This window comes from Eucalyptus grandis, chromosome 7 (assembly GCF_016545825.1).
Source record: "Eucalyptus grandis isolate ANBG69807.140 chromosome 7, ASM1654582v1, whole genome shotgun sequence".
NCBI classification, from domain to species: Eukaryota; Viridiplantae; Streptophyta; class Magnoliopsida; order Myrtales; family Myrtaceae; genus Eucalyptus; species Eucalyptus grandis.
Genome location: NC_052618.1, coordinates 1,666,202 through 1,684,682, shown reverse-complemented (window position 1 = coordinate 1,684,682; position 18,481 = coordinate 1,666,202). Strand labels below are relative to the sequence as shown.

General features: G+C 43.2%; 4 protein-coding genes across 9 annotated transcripts; 1 reads left to right on the top strand and 3 right to left on the bottom strand.

Moving 5' to 3' along the window:
• Positions 1–2,279: 2,279 nt before the first annotated feature.
• LOC104438113 lies at positions 2,280–5,084 on the bottom strand. The gene is made up of 4 exons (XM_010051195.3): positions 5,062–5,084; positions 4,438–4,508; positions 3,886–4,224; positions 2,280–3,660 (listed from the first exon to the last, which is right to left on the bottom strand). The coding sequence occupies exons 3-4, from the start codon at positions 4,112–4,114 to the stop codon at positions 3,353–3,355; spliced, it is 537 nt and encodes a 178-aa protein (XP_010049497.2). The 5' UTR covers positions 4,115–4,224; positions 4,438–4,508; positions 5,062–5,084; the 3' UTR covers positions 2,280–3,352.
• Positions 5,085–5,142: 58 nt separating this feature from the next.
• LOC120286049 lies at positions 5,143–5,829 on the bottom strand. The gene is made up of 2 exons (XM_039317002.1): positions 5,401–5,829; positions 5,143–5,293 (listed from the first exon to the last, which is right to left on the bottom strand). The coding sequence occupies exons 1-2, from the start codon at positions 5,664–5,666 to the stop codon at positions 5,143–5,145; spliced, it is 417 nt and encodes a 138-aa protein (XP_039172936.1). The 5' UTR covers positions 5,667–5,829.
• A 4,963-nt stretch (positions 5,830–10,792) lies between these two features.
• Positions 10,793–14,123, top strand: LOC104428993 (DExH-box ATP-dependent RNA helicase DExH18, mitochondrial-like). Of its 5 annotated transcripts, none has more exons than XR_005552824.1 (2): positions 10,793–12,980; positions 13,756–14,123. XR_005552824.1 is itself a non-coding variant. In XM_039316612.1 (2 exons), the coding sequence occupies exon 2, from the start codon at positions 11,681–11,683 to the stop codon at positions 12,269–12,271; it is 591 nt and encodes a 196-aa protein (XP_039172546.1). In that variant the 5' UTR covers positions 10,793–11,346; positions 11,568–11,680; the 3' UTR covers positions 12,272–14,123. The 5 variants fall into 5 exon arrangements, 1 of the variants encoding a protein (XP_039172546.1); XR_005552823.1 differs by having other exon boundaries at positions 13,419–14,123; XR_005552825.1 differs by having other exon boundaries at positions 13,088–14,123.
• Positions 14,124–15,088: 965 nt separating this feature from the next.
• LOC104434498 (sodium channel modifier 1) lies at positions 15,089–17,050 on the bottom strand. 2 transcript variants are annotated; one of them, XM_039316821.1, is made up of 3 exons: positions 16,842–17,050; positions 15,473–15,913; positions 15,089–15,283 (listed from the first exon to the last, which is right to left on the bottom strand). In XM_039316821.1, exons 1-3 carry the CDS (start codon positions 17,016–17,018, stop codon positions 15,236–15,238), a joined length of 666 nt encoding a protein of 221 aa, XP_039172755.1. In that variant the 5' UTR covers positions 17,019–17,050; the 3' UTR covers positions 15,089–15,235. The 2 variants fall into 2 exon arrangements, with proteins under 2 accessions (XP_039172755.1, XP_018723375.2); XM_018867830.2 differs by lacking the exon at positions 15,089–15,283 and having other exon boundaries at positions 15,318–15,913.
• Positions 17,051–18,481: the final 1,431 nt, after the last annotated feature.

Below are 18,481 nucleotides of genomic sequence, written 5' to 3'. Positions count from 1 at the left end.
ACCGTATAAATTACTTTATAAATTGCTTTAGACACACCATATAATTTTAATTTAAATAGTTCAAAATAGCCATCTCCCGTCCCCATTAATGGTAAGATAGATAGGAAAGAGGGAAAGCATACATCTAACCAGGGTCTATGCACTTTCATTAATAATTGTTTCTTCTTTCCAATTATCTTTTTTTTTTTTACAAGAGTCCCGTGAAATTTGAGTATTTTCACGAGCTTAGTGGCTTGGAATATGAGAATACTAACAAAGTTATGATGTGTAGAACAATTATATACAATCTCTCTATAAAGATTAATTTCTAATAAGTTCAAATTCTTTTATAAGTAGAAATCTTTGGTTAAAATTGTGAACTTTTTATGATTATAACTTATATTTGGGACATGCGATTAATAAAGATTACCAACAAGATTCAAATTCATCCGCTGCTCACTTTTGAACCCATATTTAGCATCCTAGAAAGAAATCTTCCATTTTTTCTTTTTGAGACTTATACTTAGATGATTTTCATATTAGCTTCCATAGTGCCATTTTCTCTCCCATAAATGCTTTACATAAATATTAAATGGCAAATTGAGATGGAAAGGAAACCTTGGAAGGACAAGGCTATTAACAACTTATGGAAACTAGTGCTTTTAGTTGCATAGCGTTCTCATGAGAGGTATCAATGACAACAATACCAAAAATTTGTTTTTTCCCTTTTCCTTTTTGGTTAGAACCAATGTCTTCATGTAAAATATTGAAATAAGCACCTTTATTCTCTTCATTCAAATGGATAAGAGACAGAAAAATCATTCAACATCCAAAGCTTGGGATAGTCGGCAGCTTCCTGGACCTTGGGGTCATTGTTTTTTTAGACCGGATGATTGAAAGAAATGTTATAGGAATCAATCATGGAGGGCAATGAGGCACTCCTTCGATTGTTGCTTTAATAGCATCTTCAATAGATGTACCCCACTTTCTGTTCATTCTCGTAATCCGTAACATGTAAGAATAGACTACTTGGATCTAGGAGTAGGACCATCATCTTCTAGGAAAACAAGAAGCTTTAAGTTCAACATCAGAAAATGATCGAAAGGGCCTTGACATCCTTCTCAAGTATTTATTTGTAGTCATTATTATTCTGTTTAATGCAATTCTCACTTTCTTGCATTCAATTTCCACATCTATTTCTCAATAGGTGCATGGGGCTAGGATATAGCTAGGTACCTATTATTTGTCATTCTATAGAAAATAGCACATTTACTAGTTACAACATTAACGGAATAATACTTAATGAAACCACATATTCTCATTGTAATAGCATCATGGAGGTCTGATTCCCGAAGCTAGACCCCAATGATTTTTTGTTTTATATAAGCGATTTTTTTTTATTTGATTGGAAATCAGTAGTTTTTAGCGCCTTTTTGGCATTGTTTGTCTTATCTCGGAGGTACGAAAATTGTACCTTCTCCTACTTTTTTTTTTTGGTCGAAACCTTCTCCTACCTTTGACCTTTGCTTTTCTACGTGTTGATTGGACAGTTTTTGGCCTTGCAATGCCACGTGACAAGTAGGAGAAAATATTAGGTGCTCAGGAAGTATGGTCCACAACCAATCATGAAGCGTAGCGTCGTGGGGCTGGCTCGCCAAGATGGAATTTATGCATGTAAAATAATCACCTTTCTCTCTCATCTAGCCTGCACGCTAGCCTTGCATGCTCTCTCTCTTTCCTCTGCACAGTCTCCACACATTTATTATCTTCTCTCTCTTCTTCTTCGTTCTTTCCTTCTAAGAAGGAAGGAAAGTAATTCCTCTCTCAAACGAGCGAGCGGACTCTTCTGTCGGGCATGATACTTTGGCTATATAGACTCACAAAACACATGAAAAGGAAGAACCTGAAGGAGGTAAAAGCGTTAAGGGTTTAAGGATCCTCAGCCAACTACAGAGGAGCGCGCGGACCAGTAAATCTTTCTACAACAGCAACTATACATACCTCAAACGGTCCTGGGCATATGGAAACTGTTCCCAGAAAGAAAGATAAAAGGAATAATGAAATTAGTGATCCTTAAAATTTGGAGCAACATTCAATTCGATTAGAACATGTCAGCGTCGTTGTCTCATTTCTTTTCAATGTGATCAGCTAGAGATGGCAAACAGCCGCTGCTAAGGTTTGGCTGACGGCATCCAGACAAGTCCAACTTGGCAAAGCCTGTGAATGATAGACATAAGCCCGTACCAAGCACGGGAAAGAAGTTTGAGATATCGAGTGAAGAGAAGTTGAGAGAAAAAGAATGCAATGAAAATATAGGGTCGAATTTAGATATCGAATGAAGTTTAACAATATAAGTTTATGGACCAAATGGTGCAAATTTTTTCCAATATGGAAATCGAGACAGGTCCCCGCGACAGGGGAAGTTATACCAGCAGAATGCTAGTTATATCATCAGTTGTAGGTACTCTGTATTAATATATAATATCACGTATAGCCGGAGACAGTTAGCAGCCACCCATCCTAACTAGCCAGGTTCACGACCATCACGTTTGTTCATTCGGGTGCGCACATTAGCCTGCTTATCTACCTACCGAATGCAGTATAGATGCTCAGCTTGCTGGCGGTGCAACCCCAACAGGCTCAGGAGCCACCTCAGCTCCAGAATGCTTGTTCCCGTCATGAAAGGCCCTCTCAGGTTGCCAATCAAATCCCCACAGACTGGCTGCCTTAATATCATCCTGAGCCATTAGCCTAGAGAATTCTTCATGGTCGTACTTCAGTTTTGCTCTTCCTCCGAACTCAGTAGGAAGGTTCTCCTCATCAAAGAATGATCTCATGAGCTCGACACTGTCGTTGTTCTTCAGGTACACAAACTTAACCTTTTGAAAAGTCTTAGCATCCAAGAAGTACTTCACAACCTGCGCCAAAAAATGTGAAGCGTCAGTCTTGGATCGGGAGAATTCTCGTAACTTGGCTTTAAAAAGAGGAGGAAATACATCCTCTCATATTAACAGCACAACGAAGTGAGAAAATAAGGGGTCTCGGGATATTAGCCTTCAAAATGATGGATTTAAAGCATTTCTACAACTGTAACAGCATCTCATGCACAGATGGATGATGTACCAAGCCAAAGATGAAACAAGAGCCAAGAGCAATGCAAAAAGAGACGGGCATGGCATGAGAGAGCAGGCAAACTTTAAAATGGGACTAATCTATGTTGCTCTATTCTTTGTTGGCCGCTGGACTACGAGATAAGTTGACTATGGCCTCTTGGTGGTGCACCAAAAAAGTAGTGTCTGCTAGTGTATCTCTACTAGGAATTGGACCAACTAATGACTGCCTCAAGAGTGTTTGATAGAATATTGAATTCATATCAACACGGTTGTTTGACACTTGGCACAAGAGAATTGGTGCCAAGCGAGCAAGCCACGGCCGTGCCATAGAATCTTAGGAGCTCGTTCCCATCAGCCAAACAGCGGGGGTGCTTCTTGGATAACTTGCTGGCTCTGATCTTGACCATCTCTCGATATTCTTCGAACCGGGCGAGGGTCCTTTGCATGTTGTGGACTTTCAAGACCCTCTCAATCTGTCCACAACTGCTGTGCTCAGACTTCAACCAGCTCGTTTGGCGGATTATTTCCACTATCCTTTTGGATGAATCTCCATCACTTAGTTCAGTTACTGGAAAAAGAAGAAGTTGCAATGACATTAATCAAATTGACAGTTCAGTCTAAGAATTTCCATCCTCAGATAAGCTAAAAACCAGAAGTTCAATCCCCAGTTCGTTCAGGCTACTCCAAAATTAAACAAACGATTTTATATTTATTTAGACCAGAGAATGAGAAACTGCTAAGGCAATGCAGAAACAGATATGATCATGTGGTTCAAGGTAAGATGTTATTTTACCAGCATGTTTGGAGAGATGATGAGCTTCAACAGCATCCAACTTCTTGAATTGCTCCCCGCACTTGTGGCAGATGAGAACCGAAGATCCTGAATGAGCATCAGGGCCCACCATAGTCCTGGACTTTGGGAAACCACCGCTTCTGGAACCGCCAGACGTGGCCGAACTCCCGTCAATCTTCCTTGAGGGAGTACTCATCGACCTTGGGAAACTGTAACTGCTTGGAACCATGTACTGGCCTCTAGGACCAGGCGTTCCGGGATGAAGTGTCCCAACGAAAGTCGATGAAGTCGAATCACCCCGCTGTGATTCCCGCCGACTTTGCCTCCGATGCCCATGATCTGCAAAAAGGGGTACAGATAAGGGGGTGTATTGACGGTAAAGTATTATCTGCAAAAAGGGCCACTTCACGGTTTCTCATGGCTAGAAAAACTACTGACTTAGGTCAACCACATGGTCAGCCATGGAAATCAGATAAATATGAGCAATCGATCAAGGAGATACACTCTAATGTCCAGTCCTTACAAGCGCTGTAATTTTGAAATCTTAATTACCTTAGATTCAAACTGCAGCGAGTCATCTTCCTCACTGTGGTGAGAGTTACTCCATCGACGAAACATGGTGCCTGAAGCCACAAAAATTGAAGGAATTAATAATATATCTTTAAAGAACGATTGATGGCCTACTATAGAAGTAACAACTCACACCATATAAGAACATGTACAGATATTCAAAAGACTTGGAATGAGAGCATATTTCCTATAGGTAAAACAGACGGGAAAATAAATTACAGAGGCAAATGGAGCCTTTGCTCTCTAGTCCCTAACAGAACAAAAAAGGAAGGGCAAGTGTACTAAGCTCTTAATTTTAAGGAAAGAACAACCTAATAATTGAGCAATGTAGATGTATTGCAATTCAACCACATTGATGCTATAGTGCAAAAAGTAAAGCCCGTATATAGGATAGGCGGCACTGCAACATCAACCATCAATAGTGTCACTGTGCTTGAAGCTGTAAAACAATTGCAGCTCCCCTGAAGGAAACATGCTCTCAAATTCTTAATTTGTGAGATATTCATGAACTAGAATCAATATGCACATTGCATACGCGTATCCAGACAGATTAAAAAAAAAAAAAAATTTCCCAAGAAAGCACTAGAAATGCTACAAGAAAAATACCAAATTTGTCTCCATCGCCATACGTCGGAAGCTTGTTCTATCGCATTCTGGTTCTCCACATCAATCACGACTCCATCGGAATCATCGTCCTCGAGTCATCGCCAGAATTTCCCAATCGGTGCTACGCATGCTCTCCGCCAAAGTAGCGTCCTCTTCGCCCTCTCCATTAATCACAATCGACGGCGGCCTATCCGGCGAAGCCTTCTTGACCTGCGGCCTCCTACTCCCAGAACTAGTAGTCATCCACACATGAAACAAAAACAAAAACAAAAACAAAAAAAATGAGAATCCGGAACACGCGCCATGGAAACCGAGGAAATCAACCAGCTAGCGGAGCACCTGAGGCCGCGCTGCCGCATCTTGCAGGAGGCGGGGAGAAGCCGGCGGCGAGGGGCCGGGGAAGCGAAGGTCCGCGGGAAGCTCGAGTCCCTCCGGCACGGCCACTCAGCCCCCGGCTCAGCAAGCACATGGATATCGTCGTCCTTCATCAGGATGTTCTCGATCTCGTCGAACCACAAGAGCCCCGAGTCGAGAGCCCCGAGTCTGGAGACGTCGCCGGTCCCAGGGAGGTCGCCGAAGAAGCCGTCGAGGTTGATGTGAGACATCACGTGCCAGTCCCGTCGAGGGAGGTCGCGATCCTCTCGCCAGTCCCGTGCAGTGGTTCGTCGATTACTCGCGGTCCTCTCGCCCGTGCGGTGGTTCGTCGGTTGAAAAGAGGGAATGCAGAGAGAGAGGGAGGTCGCGGTCTTCTCGCCGGTCCCGTGCGGTGGTTCGTCGGTCGGAAAGAGGGAGGGCAGAGGGAGGGAGCTAGATCTCGCGGTCCTCTCGCCGGTTGCTGGCGGTGGTTCGCCGGAGGGAGGGCACAGAGAGAATGGGAGGTCGCGTCCTGTTCGTCGGAGAGAGAGATAGGGAGGGTAGAGTGAGTGAGAGGCGCGAAGAAAGAGAAGAAGAAACCTCGCTCAGTCTGAAATTTTTTTAAAATGGCGCATGATTTTCTCCTCAGTCTGACCAGATTGTGGGTCCCACGCCAAGCCGAGCCGAGCCGAGACGAGCGAGTCTTTTCATTTTCCAGCGGGTCCCCCAGGACAAGTGTCGAAAGCTGAGTGGTACGTGCGTGCCACGTCGGCGGATGACGTGGCGCGCACGAACCACTGAATATTTTCTCCACGAGCCGTGTCGGCTCCTAGCCGGAAACATTCTCGTCTTCGACAAAAGCGACAGCTTTGGAGAGCAGGGCAGAACGCAGACGAGGGACCGCAGGAAAAAGGAAAGGAAAGAGAAAGTGAAAAGGGTGAAAAGGAGAGCCGCTCAAGAGAGGACATGGGAGAGGGAGCTTGAGGGAGAGAAGTACCTGAGAGAGAGTGGAGAGCCAAAGAGAGGCTCGACCGTGCACGGGATCCCGCTCCCCGACGCCCTTCTTCTGGATTCGAGAGGGCACTGAAAGAGGGAAGGTATCTCCGAGAGATGAAGAAGAAGAGCAGAAAACGGCCCGTCCTTCTCGTCCACGCTCCTCGACGAGATCCACTAATCCATCGACGAACGCAAAGCCGAAGCGCGAGCCGGAGCAGCAAAGATCCTGCAGGGAGGCGCTGTCCAAGAAGCAGGGCCCGCGGTCCGCCTCCTCCGTCGAGAAGCAGCGCGGCAGCGACAGGGCCAATGCCGCGGCGGACGCGAAGAGGAGCCATTTTTCGCAGGAGCTGCTCAGGAAGCCCAAGTACGAGCCCGTCCATTTCTTCCGACTCGAGCTCGGGCGGGTTCTCGTTCTCGGACACCGAGTCCGTCAGGGGCGCGAGAACGATGACCAGTTCGTCGTCTTCTTGCTTCGCGCCGTTCAGGCTCTGGCCCGTGAAGACGAGAGTCGCCGCCGCCAAAAGGGAGGAGATACGGCATGCTCCGTTTGGCGAACGTAGAGAAGGCCAAGAAGACTAGGGCGGCGTCTTCAGGTCCGCGGCGTCGAGGATCTGCACCAACCTGAAGAAGGTGAAGCAGCAGCGGGTCTCGCCCGGCGGGAGGCTGGTAAGCTTCATCAACTCCATCTTCAGCGCGACGCCGAAGAGCGCTGGGAGGTACGATCCCGCAGAGGCGAACCTCGAGAGGAAGTTGAAGTCGGGGCAAAGCTGCTTCTTCCGCTTCTACGTTTTCCACTGTTTCTTCGCTCTCGAGGCCGTGCCTGAGCAAGCGCTCGCCCTCGACGCGAGAGCGGCTCCGCAGAAGCGGGCTTAAGGGGACGGTCCGTTTCTACCCGGTGAGCGTCATGGCGACCACAAATGCCCACATCAAGGGGTTTCTCAGCTGGTTTTTTGGTCGAGAGAGAGCAAGAGAGAAGGAGAGGACGAGCCGAAGGGAGAGAGAGAGAGCTCGAAGGAAAACATCGCGATCGTCACTCATCCGCCCGAGAGCCATCGTTCGCCACAGCGCCCCACCCGAACCAGGTAAGTCACCTAGGCCTTCGTGTGTGATCTCTTTCTCGGGTACACCAGGTTGGAGCTCGTGGCCGTCTGGTTCGCGCGAGCTCCAGCCTGCATCGCCTTACTTTTTGTTTCCGATGTCTTGTTTGTCTGTGTGTCCAAGATCCCGTTATGGTTCGAGCGTCGGTTGAGCTAAAAACACATCGTTATAGTAGCGCACCTCATATGTTTGACAAAATGTCCCAGAGTGAACCGAGAAGCAACCCAGGTTGAAACTCGGTTTGGTTCGTGTTTGCTCTTATATACGTTGGATTGTGCCTGTCTTTTATGTTCCCATTGCGATTTCATGCGATTTTCGTGGAGTAATAGTGTCTTCTTGAGCCGAGGGGGATTTTTGTGCCCGAAAATGGTTTGGCCGCCGGCGTTCGTGGCCAACGGTGGTCGTCGCCGGTTGGAGTGGACAACCGGTAGACAGTGGTGGTTCGGCGGTTGAAGGTTTGCTGGTTGCTATGCCGGTGTTGCTGTCTAGTTGAAGTTTTGGGGGAAGACGTGCATAGAGATGTCGGCGAGAAGAAGACTAACGAAGAAAAATTCGTGAGGAAGAAGACCATGGGGAAAAGACAAATAAGAAATAAAATAAACAAACAAAAGAAAAAGTAAAAAGGAAAACAAAATATGAAAAAAGAAAACAAAAGTTTGCTTCCGGAAGGGGAGGGAGAATTGCATAGAAAAAGGTGCAGCGTAAAAGACAAAATAGGGATAAGGCAAAAGTAGAAAAAAATTAGAAAAATAAAACACAAGCAGAATATCATGATAAAAAGTACGGTATTTCCACATATTGTAAAACAGGAATTTCGATCAGCTATTCACAATTGACATTGATAATAACTCCCTCAGTACTGTAATGGAGAACTCTCCTACCAAAAAATAATAACTAAGTTAGCTAATGTTACCTCAATCTACAACCTTGAAGCACGATTACGGCGGCAAAAATAGACTAGCAATCCAAATGACTGCACACTAATCTTTGTGCCGATATGAGGTTTTGTACACTGAAAATATATGCATCAGAAGCAGTCCTAGTTACGAAGCTAACATCGAACGACGAGAATTTTGTATAGTTAGCTGCCGCTGCCTCATTCATAAACATTTGAAGGGTAATACCAGATATACGATTTGAAAGAAGATCAGATTTTATTCAGATATGTGTTAACTTTCCAATTTTCTCTTCATTCTAGCCCTGCAGCTTTTAACTTGTTCAACCAAATATATAAAATGAAAGGGAAAGAAAACGACAGGCATCATCTCAACAGAACAATGCTCTTTGCTGATAATTACTCCCACCTTTAGTCCCTGTCAGATGATTGCAACAGATTTCATTAGGTGATGGACTCTTGAGATTTGGACAATCGATAATGCTCATTCGTTCCAAGTTTGGTGCAATGCGTAAGCCCTTTGGAAATGCTAATGAGCTCTGGCAATGAGAATAGGGATATCTTTTTCATGTTGGCGAAAAGTAAATGCATTGTCGTCAATTGGAGTATCTTCACATGTCACTAAACTTGAGACATGTGGGCAGTCTTTGACTTTGAACTCTTCTAAGCTATCAAGGTTTTTCAGTAGATCAGGTGTAAATATGGTAGTCAGCTGAGGGCATGTGACTAAGGCCAAGCATTTAAGATGAGACAAGGATCCTCGATGCGGCAGCCCCTCATAAATGCACCTCAAACTTTTCATATGATATACATAGAGATATTCAAGTGACTTGAGAAACCTCGTGTCATCCTCCCATGTTTCTGATACAATTTCACTTCTTTCAGCTTCATCGTACATGTCAGTTCTATCAATAATAACCCGAATCTCATTACACTCCCCAATTATGCAGCATTTCAGTTGCTCCATGTTCGCAATCCCAAAATCAGATAACTTACTGACATCCATATGGCGGTCTAAGAAAAATGCAGTAACATGCCGCCGAAGGATCTTCTGGATATCTATAGGCATCCCGACACCATTTACATATTTCAGGGATCTATCCAGCGTTCTATTTCAAACTCAAGATCCACCGGGAGACAAGACATGATGCGTTCATCATGACTGCCAACAATGAATTTGAAATGTGACAACGATCTAGACACCTTTGACGTATCAAAACATTTGAATTTTCTTAGATCTCCCACATGTGGAAAGTGTGTGCCTATAGATATCCGAGAAGATCCTTCGGCGGCATGTTACTGCATTTTTCTTAGACCGCCATATGGATGTCGGTAAGTTATCGATTTTGGGATTGCGGCATGGAGCAACCGAAATGCTGCATAATTGGGGAGTGTAATGAGATTCGGGTTATTATTGATGGAACTGACATGTACGATGAAGCTGAAAGAAGTGAAATTGTATCAGAGGTTTCTCAAGTCACTTGAATATCTCTATGTATATCATATGAAGAGTTTGAGGTGCATTTATGAGGGGCTGCCGCGTCGAGATCCTTGTCTCATCTTAAATGCTTGGCCTTAGTCACATGCCCTCAGTTGACTACCATATTTACACCTGACCTACTAAAAAAACCTTAATAGCTTAGAAGAGCTCAAAGTCGAAGACCCCACATGTCTAAGTTTAGTGACGCGTGAAGATACTCCTATTGACGACAGTACTTACTTTCTCGCCAACATGAAAAGGATTTCCCTATTCTCATTGCCAGAGCTCATTAGCATTTCCAGTGGCTTACGCATTGCACCAAACTTGGAACGAATGAGCATTATCGATTGTCCAAATCTCAAGAGTCCATCACTTGATGAAATCTGTTGCAATCATCTGACAGGGACTAAAGGTAAGAGTAATTATCAGTGGAGAGCATTGTTCTGTTGAGATGATGCCTGTCGTTTTCTTTCCCTTTCATTTTATAGATTTGGTAGAACAAGTTAAAAGCTGCAGGGGCCAGCTTTAATGAAGAGAAAATTGGAAAGTTAACACATATCTGAATGAAATATGATATTCTTTCAAATCGTATATCTGGTATCACCCTTCAAATGTTTATGAATGAGGTAGCAGCAGCTAGCTATACAAAATTCTCGTCATTCTGATGTTAGCTTCAGAACTAGGACTGCTTCTGATGCATATATTTTCAGTGTACAAAACCAAATATCGACACAGCATTAGTGTGCAGTCATTTGGATTGCTAGTTTATTTTTGCCGTTGTAAACATGCTTCGAGATTGTAGATTGAGGTAACACTAGCTAACTTAGTTATTATTTTTTGGTAGGAGAGTTCTTCATTACAGTACTGAGCGAGTTATTGTCAATTGTGAATAGCTGATCGAAATTCCTGCTTCATTTTGGAGGATTCTTGCACCTATTTTAGCAATAGAAATTATATACAAGCATGTGATGGGATATATGGCTCTGTATTCTTATACCGACTGCATTTAAAAGGTTCATTAACCTGCAAATAAAGTTCCTCTGCACCGCTCGGCCCAACATGGCTGATCGTTGTTTTTTCCTCCTTTTCCTCCGTACCCTCGATCACCACCAGTCAACAATCAGTCACTAAAACATGGGTGTGACATATTCATGCATCACCTCTATACTAATGCAAAAGTTTCTCAAGTACAGGCAAATGTCTGCTCTCGAAACAGTTGTTCCCAAAACATTAAGAGATTTTACTCTAATGTTTTAGAATGTCTCAGGACATAATAGAGTTGCGTCTTTGCCATAACGTTCTTCTGTACGTCGGCATGCATTATCTCACTGATATTTCATGACATTTCATCATTTGGCAACAATTTCTATGTAGGAAGAGCCGCCTAATGGGAAGGATTCACGATTGAAGATGGCAGCCATAACTGCATTTGAAAGTCGTGCTTCAAGCTCAGGAGCTTGAGGTTTTTTTCACAGATATAAGAAACATCCTTGGACTTCAAAATTTTAATAGCCGTCGCTGCCCATGAACTGTATTTTTAGCTTACTGGAGCACCCTTTTCTTTTTATAACAAAAGGGGCCCAAGCCCCTAAATTTTACACATTGTCTAATCCTACAAGTAAAGTAACATGCAATATTTTTGTTAGTTTCTTCATTTAAACAATCTTATTGTAGTCCGCTTAGGTTATTGGCTAAGGAAGTGGTTGACAGGGTGAGTGCTTTGGGAGTTTAGTCTTCACACTAAGCAGGAAAAGAAGAATGTCCCTTTCTCGAACCATGTTGCTTGTACTGTGGAAATGGCGTTGACCGATCACTTATGTGATGTGGCCATAATTTATGAGATCCAGATGATGGCAGACCCATACAGAGGCTATGCATGGACGAGAGCATTGCTAGGACTTAAGGTCGATGAGATACATGTTTGTGGGGATCCAAGTGTTCTGAATATGGTGAGGAAAATCTGTTCTGATACTGGGGATGAGTTGCACGAATGCCACTACGACAGATTCAAGCCACTGGTTGTTGAAGCCAAGACGCTGCTCGGGCATCTTCGCAATGTTCGATCCGGTGATTGTGTAGTTGCCTTTTCTTTGAGAGAAATATGTGAGGTTAAATTGGCAATTGAGAAGCACACCAATCACCGCTGCTGTGCTATATACGGTGCCTTGCCACCTGAGACTCAAAGACAGCAAGCTAACTTGTTTAATGATCAAGACAATGAGAATGATGTCTTGGTTGCAAGTGATGCAGTGGGGATGGGTCTCAATCTGAATATCAGAAGGGTTGTGTTTTCCACTCTCTCGAAGTACAACGGTGATAAGATGGTGCCAGTTCCCGCTTCACAGGTGAAGCAGATTGCTGGAAGAGCTGGTAGAAGAGGAAGCTGATATCCTGATGGGCTTACAACTACCTTTGAGCTTAATGATTTAGAGTATCTCATTGAGTGTTTGAAGCAGCCATTTGAAGAAGTTAAGAAGGTGGGTCTCTTTCCTTTCTTTGAGCAGGTTGAGCTCTTTGCTTTCCAACTTCCCAATGTTACGTTCTGCAAGCTACTCTAGAAATTTGGTGAAAATTGCCGTCTTGTTGGCTCATACTTCTTGTGTCGGCACGACCATATTAAGAGGGTGGTAGACATGTTGGAGAAGGTCCTTGGGCTATCTCTTGAAGATCGCTTCAAAATTTGTTTTGCACCAATTAATGTCAGAGACCCAAAATCAATGTATCATCTTCTGAGGTTTGCCACAGCTTACAGTCAAAACTTTTGTTTTGCACCAATTGTAATCCAATTAATATAGCAGTGGGCCTGCCTAAGGGCTCTGCTCGAAATGATGCTGAGCTTTTGGATCTGGAGACCAAACATCAGGTGCTGTCTATGTATCTGTGGTTGTCTCACTTCTTTGAGGAGTAAACTTTTCCATATATTAAGAAGGCAGAAGCTATGGCGACAGGCATTGCTGAGTTATTGGGTCATTCTTTGAAAGTCGCTAACTGGAAACCAGAATCAAGGCAGGCAGGAAAATGAAAGCCTAAAGAGAAGCCTGAACAAAAGGAGGATGGCTATGAGAGACCGCAGTCAGTCGCGAAACTGTTATCTTTGTAAGTTAACCTGGATTAGTTTGCTTCCAATTCCAGTATAGACATGCAAATTCTGATTATTTCAGATGCTTTCTCCCTTGCATCCCACCACAATTGCCGTCTCCTAGTTAAATGCCCATGGAACTCAGGAGGAATTTTGACATTATCCTGGAACTATTTCCAGCAAGACCAGATGATGTTCTTTCAACAGCTCACAAGCCCTCCCTCAACATGCCAAGCTATTCTGGTTGCAGCAGATTGCTTTACTTCCACATTCTGTCTGTTGAGATTTAGAATAATTTATTGCAGGTTGTCTCCACTGAATAGCAATTTATGCAATGTCATCTGCCTATTATGTGAAGGTGTCGATAGAGCATCATGCATCCATTCCATCTGAACAATCTCTAAGCACTCCTTCTTTACATTCTCTTTGAACTCATTTACCTGCCTTTTCATTAGGGATTGTGCCGACCTTGCAGCAGCAAGCAGTTTCATGTGAGCAGGCTGGTGAAGGGTGCTTTGCTTCAATGAGAGAGAGCTAAAATTTTGACAAAATATTCTGACTGTCAAATTATCTCCAACCAATATTTCTTCGTAGCTTCTATCCCGAAATGCCCATGAAAAGGGTGCTTTGTACTGTAGGACAATGGGAGAGAATAATCCACCAAAATAGTGATGCTTCAGATTTGTTCCATGCAAGAATAATGTGCTAATTTGTTGTTTTCCCCATGCTTTGCTTGAGGCTATGCATATGCAGAGGATGTAAGAGGTGGCTCTGATTACCTTTATTGCTCAGAATGAACAGATCCATCTCTGCCACATGGGTGGCTCAGTTTTACCTTTGGATACTATGTGGATCGTCACTAGTGCAGCATGGCGTTCAAGCAACTAGTCAGGCCAGGCTTTGTGGATGGATAGCTCATACTAGTGCAACAGAGTGCCTCTCATCATCAGTTTGGGTCTGACCATCCTTCGTTGGGATTCATTCAATCTTTCTGGTATTTTCCTATGTGCTTATATCCTCCTATCCAGTTGTTCTCATCAGCATGCTTCGGGACTATTGAGTGAGGGTGTATTCTCTTAATGAGAATGATGTTACGTTTGGTTTAATATGGTATTTTATCGGATCGTCTCTATTTTAATATTATAATTTTTCATTTTAAATTTCCTCTGGTTGAGGAGCAATCTGTGTAGCAGGATTTACGTCAAGTTTCGACCATGTCTCGAAATCAAAGATTCTTATCTTGTATGGTTTCACGTGAAGCTGTTAAATTTGATCGTGTAATGAGAGGACAAAGACAAGGAGATGACCCCTTGTGCGCATGCCCTTCGTGATGGTAAATACTTCTTCTCGAATGATAAGTAGTTCACAGATGATTTGAATCGAGTCTAGCCAGGAGAAAAATTACTCACATCTAGACATGCTTGGGTTATATCTCATAGATCGTAAGAAATGAATCCTCAAAATCTTGGGGAATGGCTAAATCTTGTTACGTTTTAGAGGATCCTGTTAAGGGTAACGGCATCAAGTTACAGGAGTTGGTTTTTCTCCTCATGCAGCATAAAGGACATCCTCGTAATTGATTATTTCACAAAGCCAAAAGGATAGTCCGAGCGCTTGTATTGTCATGTTTTCGCAGACTATCGCATTCTAAATTGCGATCATCTTCGAGAATGATCTAATTATAAAAAGCAATTATGACTTATTAGTACTTATGTTAATTGGGTGGTGATGCTTTTTTAATCGAAATTTAGATTTTTATGTTGGCGTAGGAATATGCACATTGTGCATGGCACACTTATTATATTTTAATATTACCTAGCAGCAATGTGCAAATTTAGAGAGACAATGTATGTTCAAGAAGAAAAATGAACAGCTCGTGGTCTCGTCATCGACAAGCTAGTAGGCCCCCAAAGTCTCCATGGGCGTCTCGAAGCAATGGATAAAGGTAAACAATTACATAAACACAATTAAAAGACAAACTACCATCATAATCAACAAACACTCAAACGATGATGAAAAATGGAATTAGTGACTCACTAAAAAAGAAATTACTAATTCATCAAACACCCAGAGCAAAAGCTAATATTCTCTCAAAAAACATTTCTTTAAGTATTTAAGATCTGTGGATGGAAATTTGCAGTAATATTTGATTGGTATTATGAGAGATCAGCCTGGCAGGTCAAGACATCAAACTTTCACATGAACACCTCTCATTAGTCTTAATAGTTCTCTGCTATCAATTGCTTGAAATAAATGGTGTAAGATCTACGTGTTATCCAAGACAAATATTTGGATCTTCTTCGTCTGAATCGAATTCAACCTGCAAATGCCATAAAGTTGCCACAATCAATGCCTAAGATAAAATACAGATATCACATCTGCACAACTGGCATTTACTGAATAGTAGAGAGCCAGATTTCAGTCGTCCTTATTGTAAATATTACAAATTACAACTGCGTGATGCCTTACAAAATAATATAATGTAATTCAAATTGCTGAAAGAACTCACATTTTCATCCTTGAACCATCTGCCATTGCAGTCGCGCTTCCAACCTGCAGAAGTAAACTTGAGCTCTCTTTCACGGTGCTCTCTCATACTAAGTTGTTGCTGTACAACCACCTCTTCAGCTGCTTCTTTTGCAGCGAAACAGAAGCTTTCGCTCACATGTGAGGTTTCATTACCATGGAGATTCCCACATATTTTTCCACTATGACCATTGTTATGGACGTCTTGTCTAGTGTTTCCCTTATCAAGTACTTCAGAAACGGCCTTCCTTGTTTGCTCAATCAAGGGTCTACTTTTTATACTGTTTAAAATAGAAGTACTAGTGCCAGTATTAACAGTACAATCAGACAAGGCTATTCTCTTGTCGATCTCATCCTTCTTTTTCAATTCTCTCTCCTTCAATCTCGACAATGCAACACGGTGGTGTGACCCCTTGCAATGCATCTGCATAATAAAAGAATATCAACATGCAAAACTAATAAATATCTAAACGATCTACATTCACAAGACAATCTGTGCAGCAGAAAACTACAATGATCCATACATGTAGTGACCATATGAATGATCACGTGCCCCAAATAACATCGGCTTCTCAAACATCCAGCAAACCTCCACTTAAATGTATTTCAATTCTTTAAAATCCAAGTTTTCTCATTCTAATGTCTTTCTTATAGCGAAGCATAAACGAGTTGAATCACCACGAAACAAAGCAACTCATCATTTGCAGATAAGGCATGGAAAATCCACATTGTCTCATGCGCAACCGACATGACATAGCAGGAAAAAAAAAACATCACAAGCAGGATTTTCACCAAAAAAAAAAAAAAAAAACATCACAAGCAGGACAAGCAATTTAGTTAGTACCTGCCATTGCCATGGCACAGTTCTCCAACCAAATCAAACCACCAACACCATCGTGTTAGAAATGCGACATTTCAGTGCACGGTAGTCAATAAAGCAGATCCACAAGACAGTCGGCCGAGAGGACGCCCGAAAACACACTTGGTCAGATTCAAAATCGCAACTCGATGGTCGTTTGCCAGCCGAGGCCAACCCCGAAATTCTGGGGACTGGACGGAAAAGACATTGATCACACATTTTCCCATTCCGACAACTAGATTTATCGGGATCAAATGGCCCGTCAGACCCATAACTTGTCTCATCTATCTAGCAAGAACGCTAAAATCCTCCAGCTACTCATCAAACCGAAAACCAATCAAGACAAAACAGAACCACAAGCAAATTATCTAGCAGAATCGCTACAATCCTCCAGCCACTCATCAAATAGACAGCCATTCAAGACAAGACAGACCCACAAGATAAAAATTGATTGAGCGATAGAAGTTGGCGTAAGCAGAGACTGGAGACGCACGGAGAGCATGAGAGCAGAATCGAGGACGGGGGCGCCAGGGCAGACGAGGCAGGCGAACTTGCCGGAGGAGAGCTTCTTGTAGGAGGAGGCGTCGAGGCCTTCCACGGCCAGATCGTCGACTCTTCTCTTCCGGTGCTGGGCTTCTCTTGCCCAGCTATCTCCTCCGAACACGCTCATTCCCTTATTCTTCTCCTTCTTCCTTCCTCTTCTTCGTCTGTCCAGTGATTCAATATAACGTATTTATCTAGGGTTAAAACTATTACACTTATTATAAATTTATTTTATATTAATTTTCATTAAATATTACCATCAAATTACATAGTAAAATGTTATGTAATACCAATTTAGAATTTTACCATTGATTTGTTACTAATGTATCAAAATTTATGATCTTTTTTTATTCAAAAGGAGATGATCAAATTGAATAAACAAAATTGTTAAAGGGTCCTTTGCTAATTTTGGATTGGAATATAAATGGGACGATATGTCAAAAGGAAAAATAGACGTGCAATTACCAGATTTGAAAGGTTGCAAGTAATGTAAATTTGTGAGGAAATTAGAGAAAAAAAACGTGCTATCATTAATTTGTGTGAGTGTGCGTTACAAAGATGATAAAGTGAGCTTTTATATCCCACTAAAAGCAGTTATCACATACGGTTATGGATATTGAATTCGAAAATAACTTCCTAATCTATAATGATAACCTACAGGAAGCGTAACGGTGCAGTCATTAAGCTTTTTCCCTTTTTTTTCCTGATCTAAAAAGCAGAGGACAGTCGCCCCTCAGGAAAATCTCTCTCTCTCTCTCTCTCTCTCTCTCTCTCGTTCGCAGAGCGAGTGACGAGAAAGCGAGCACTGCCGGCGATGCCCACGGTTGAACGGCGACGGCCGCCGCCACCATCATCACGCCCTCGTCTCTCGCGGCCCGGTTGGGTCGTCATCGTCTGGACAAGGTACCGTCTCTGTATGCGCGGACGCTTTTTCTTGAATATGGGTGTCTCTGTCTGTCTTGTCCGTGCGGGAATATTGAAAAGTCTTGAGTTTTTTGGGATTCTGGGTGGGATTGCCGTGGAGAAAAAGGCGAGGCTTTTGCGGTTTCTCATCGTTCATTGTCCGTTATGAATGCTTTGGTTTCTGAAAGTCTGATTAATTGGGTCGGGTTGAGTCACTAAACTGAGACTGAATCGGCATTTTCTTTGATTTTTTTGGTGGCATATTCCTCATCGTTCGAGTTGGCCGTGACTGCCTCGCCGCCGGAGATGCCATTCCTTAAGCCAGAGAAGCCCGCGGTTGGAGACCGCCATGGTTAGTTTCCTGTCCACTCATTTGTGTGCTCGTTCTGTTGGAATGGATGCCGTTTTGTATCACGTGTTTCGGCGACATTGAAGTCGCCAGTGAGGTTCGGTTATGGCTGGCAAGGCACGGCCGGCGACCGAGTGATTGGCCGGCGGTGACTAGCGCTGTCGTGCAAAACAATCGACGCCAGGTGGTGGCTCGGCAGTGGCCTGAGCGCCGGCAAGGGCTCATGAGAAAATGGTGGGATTCGGTTGAAGAGGGGCTTCGCAGGGAAGAAGTCGTTCTCGGGAAGAAGACGATGGACAGCGCAAGGGAAGAGAAAATAAGGAATAATGGAAAATAGG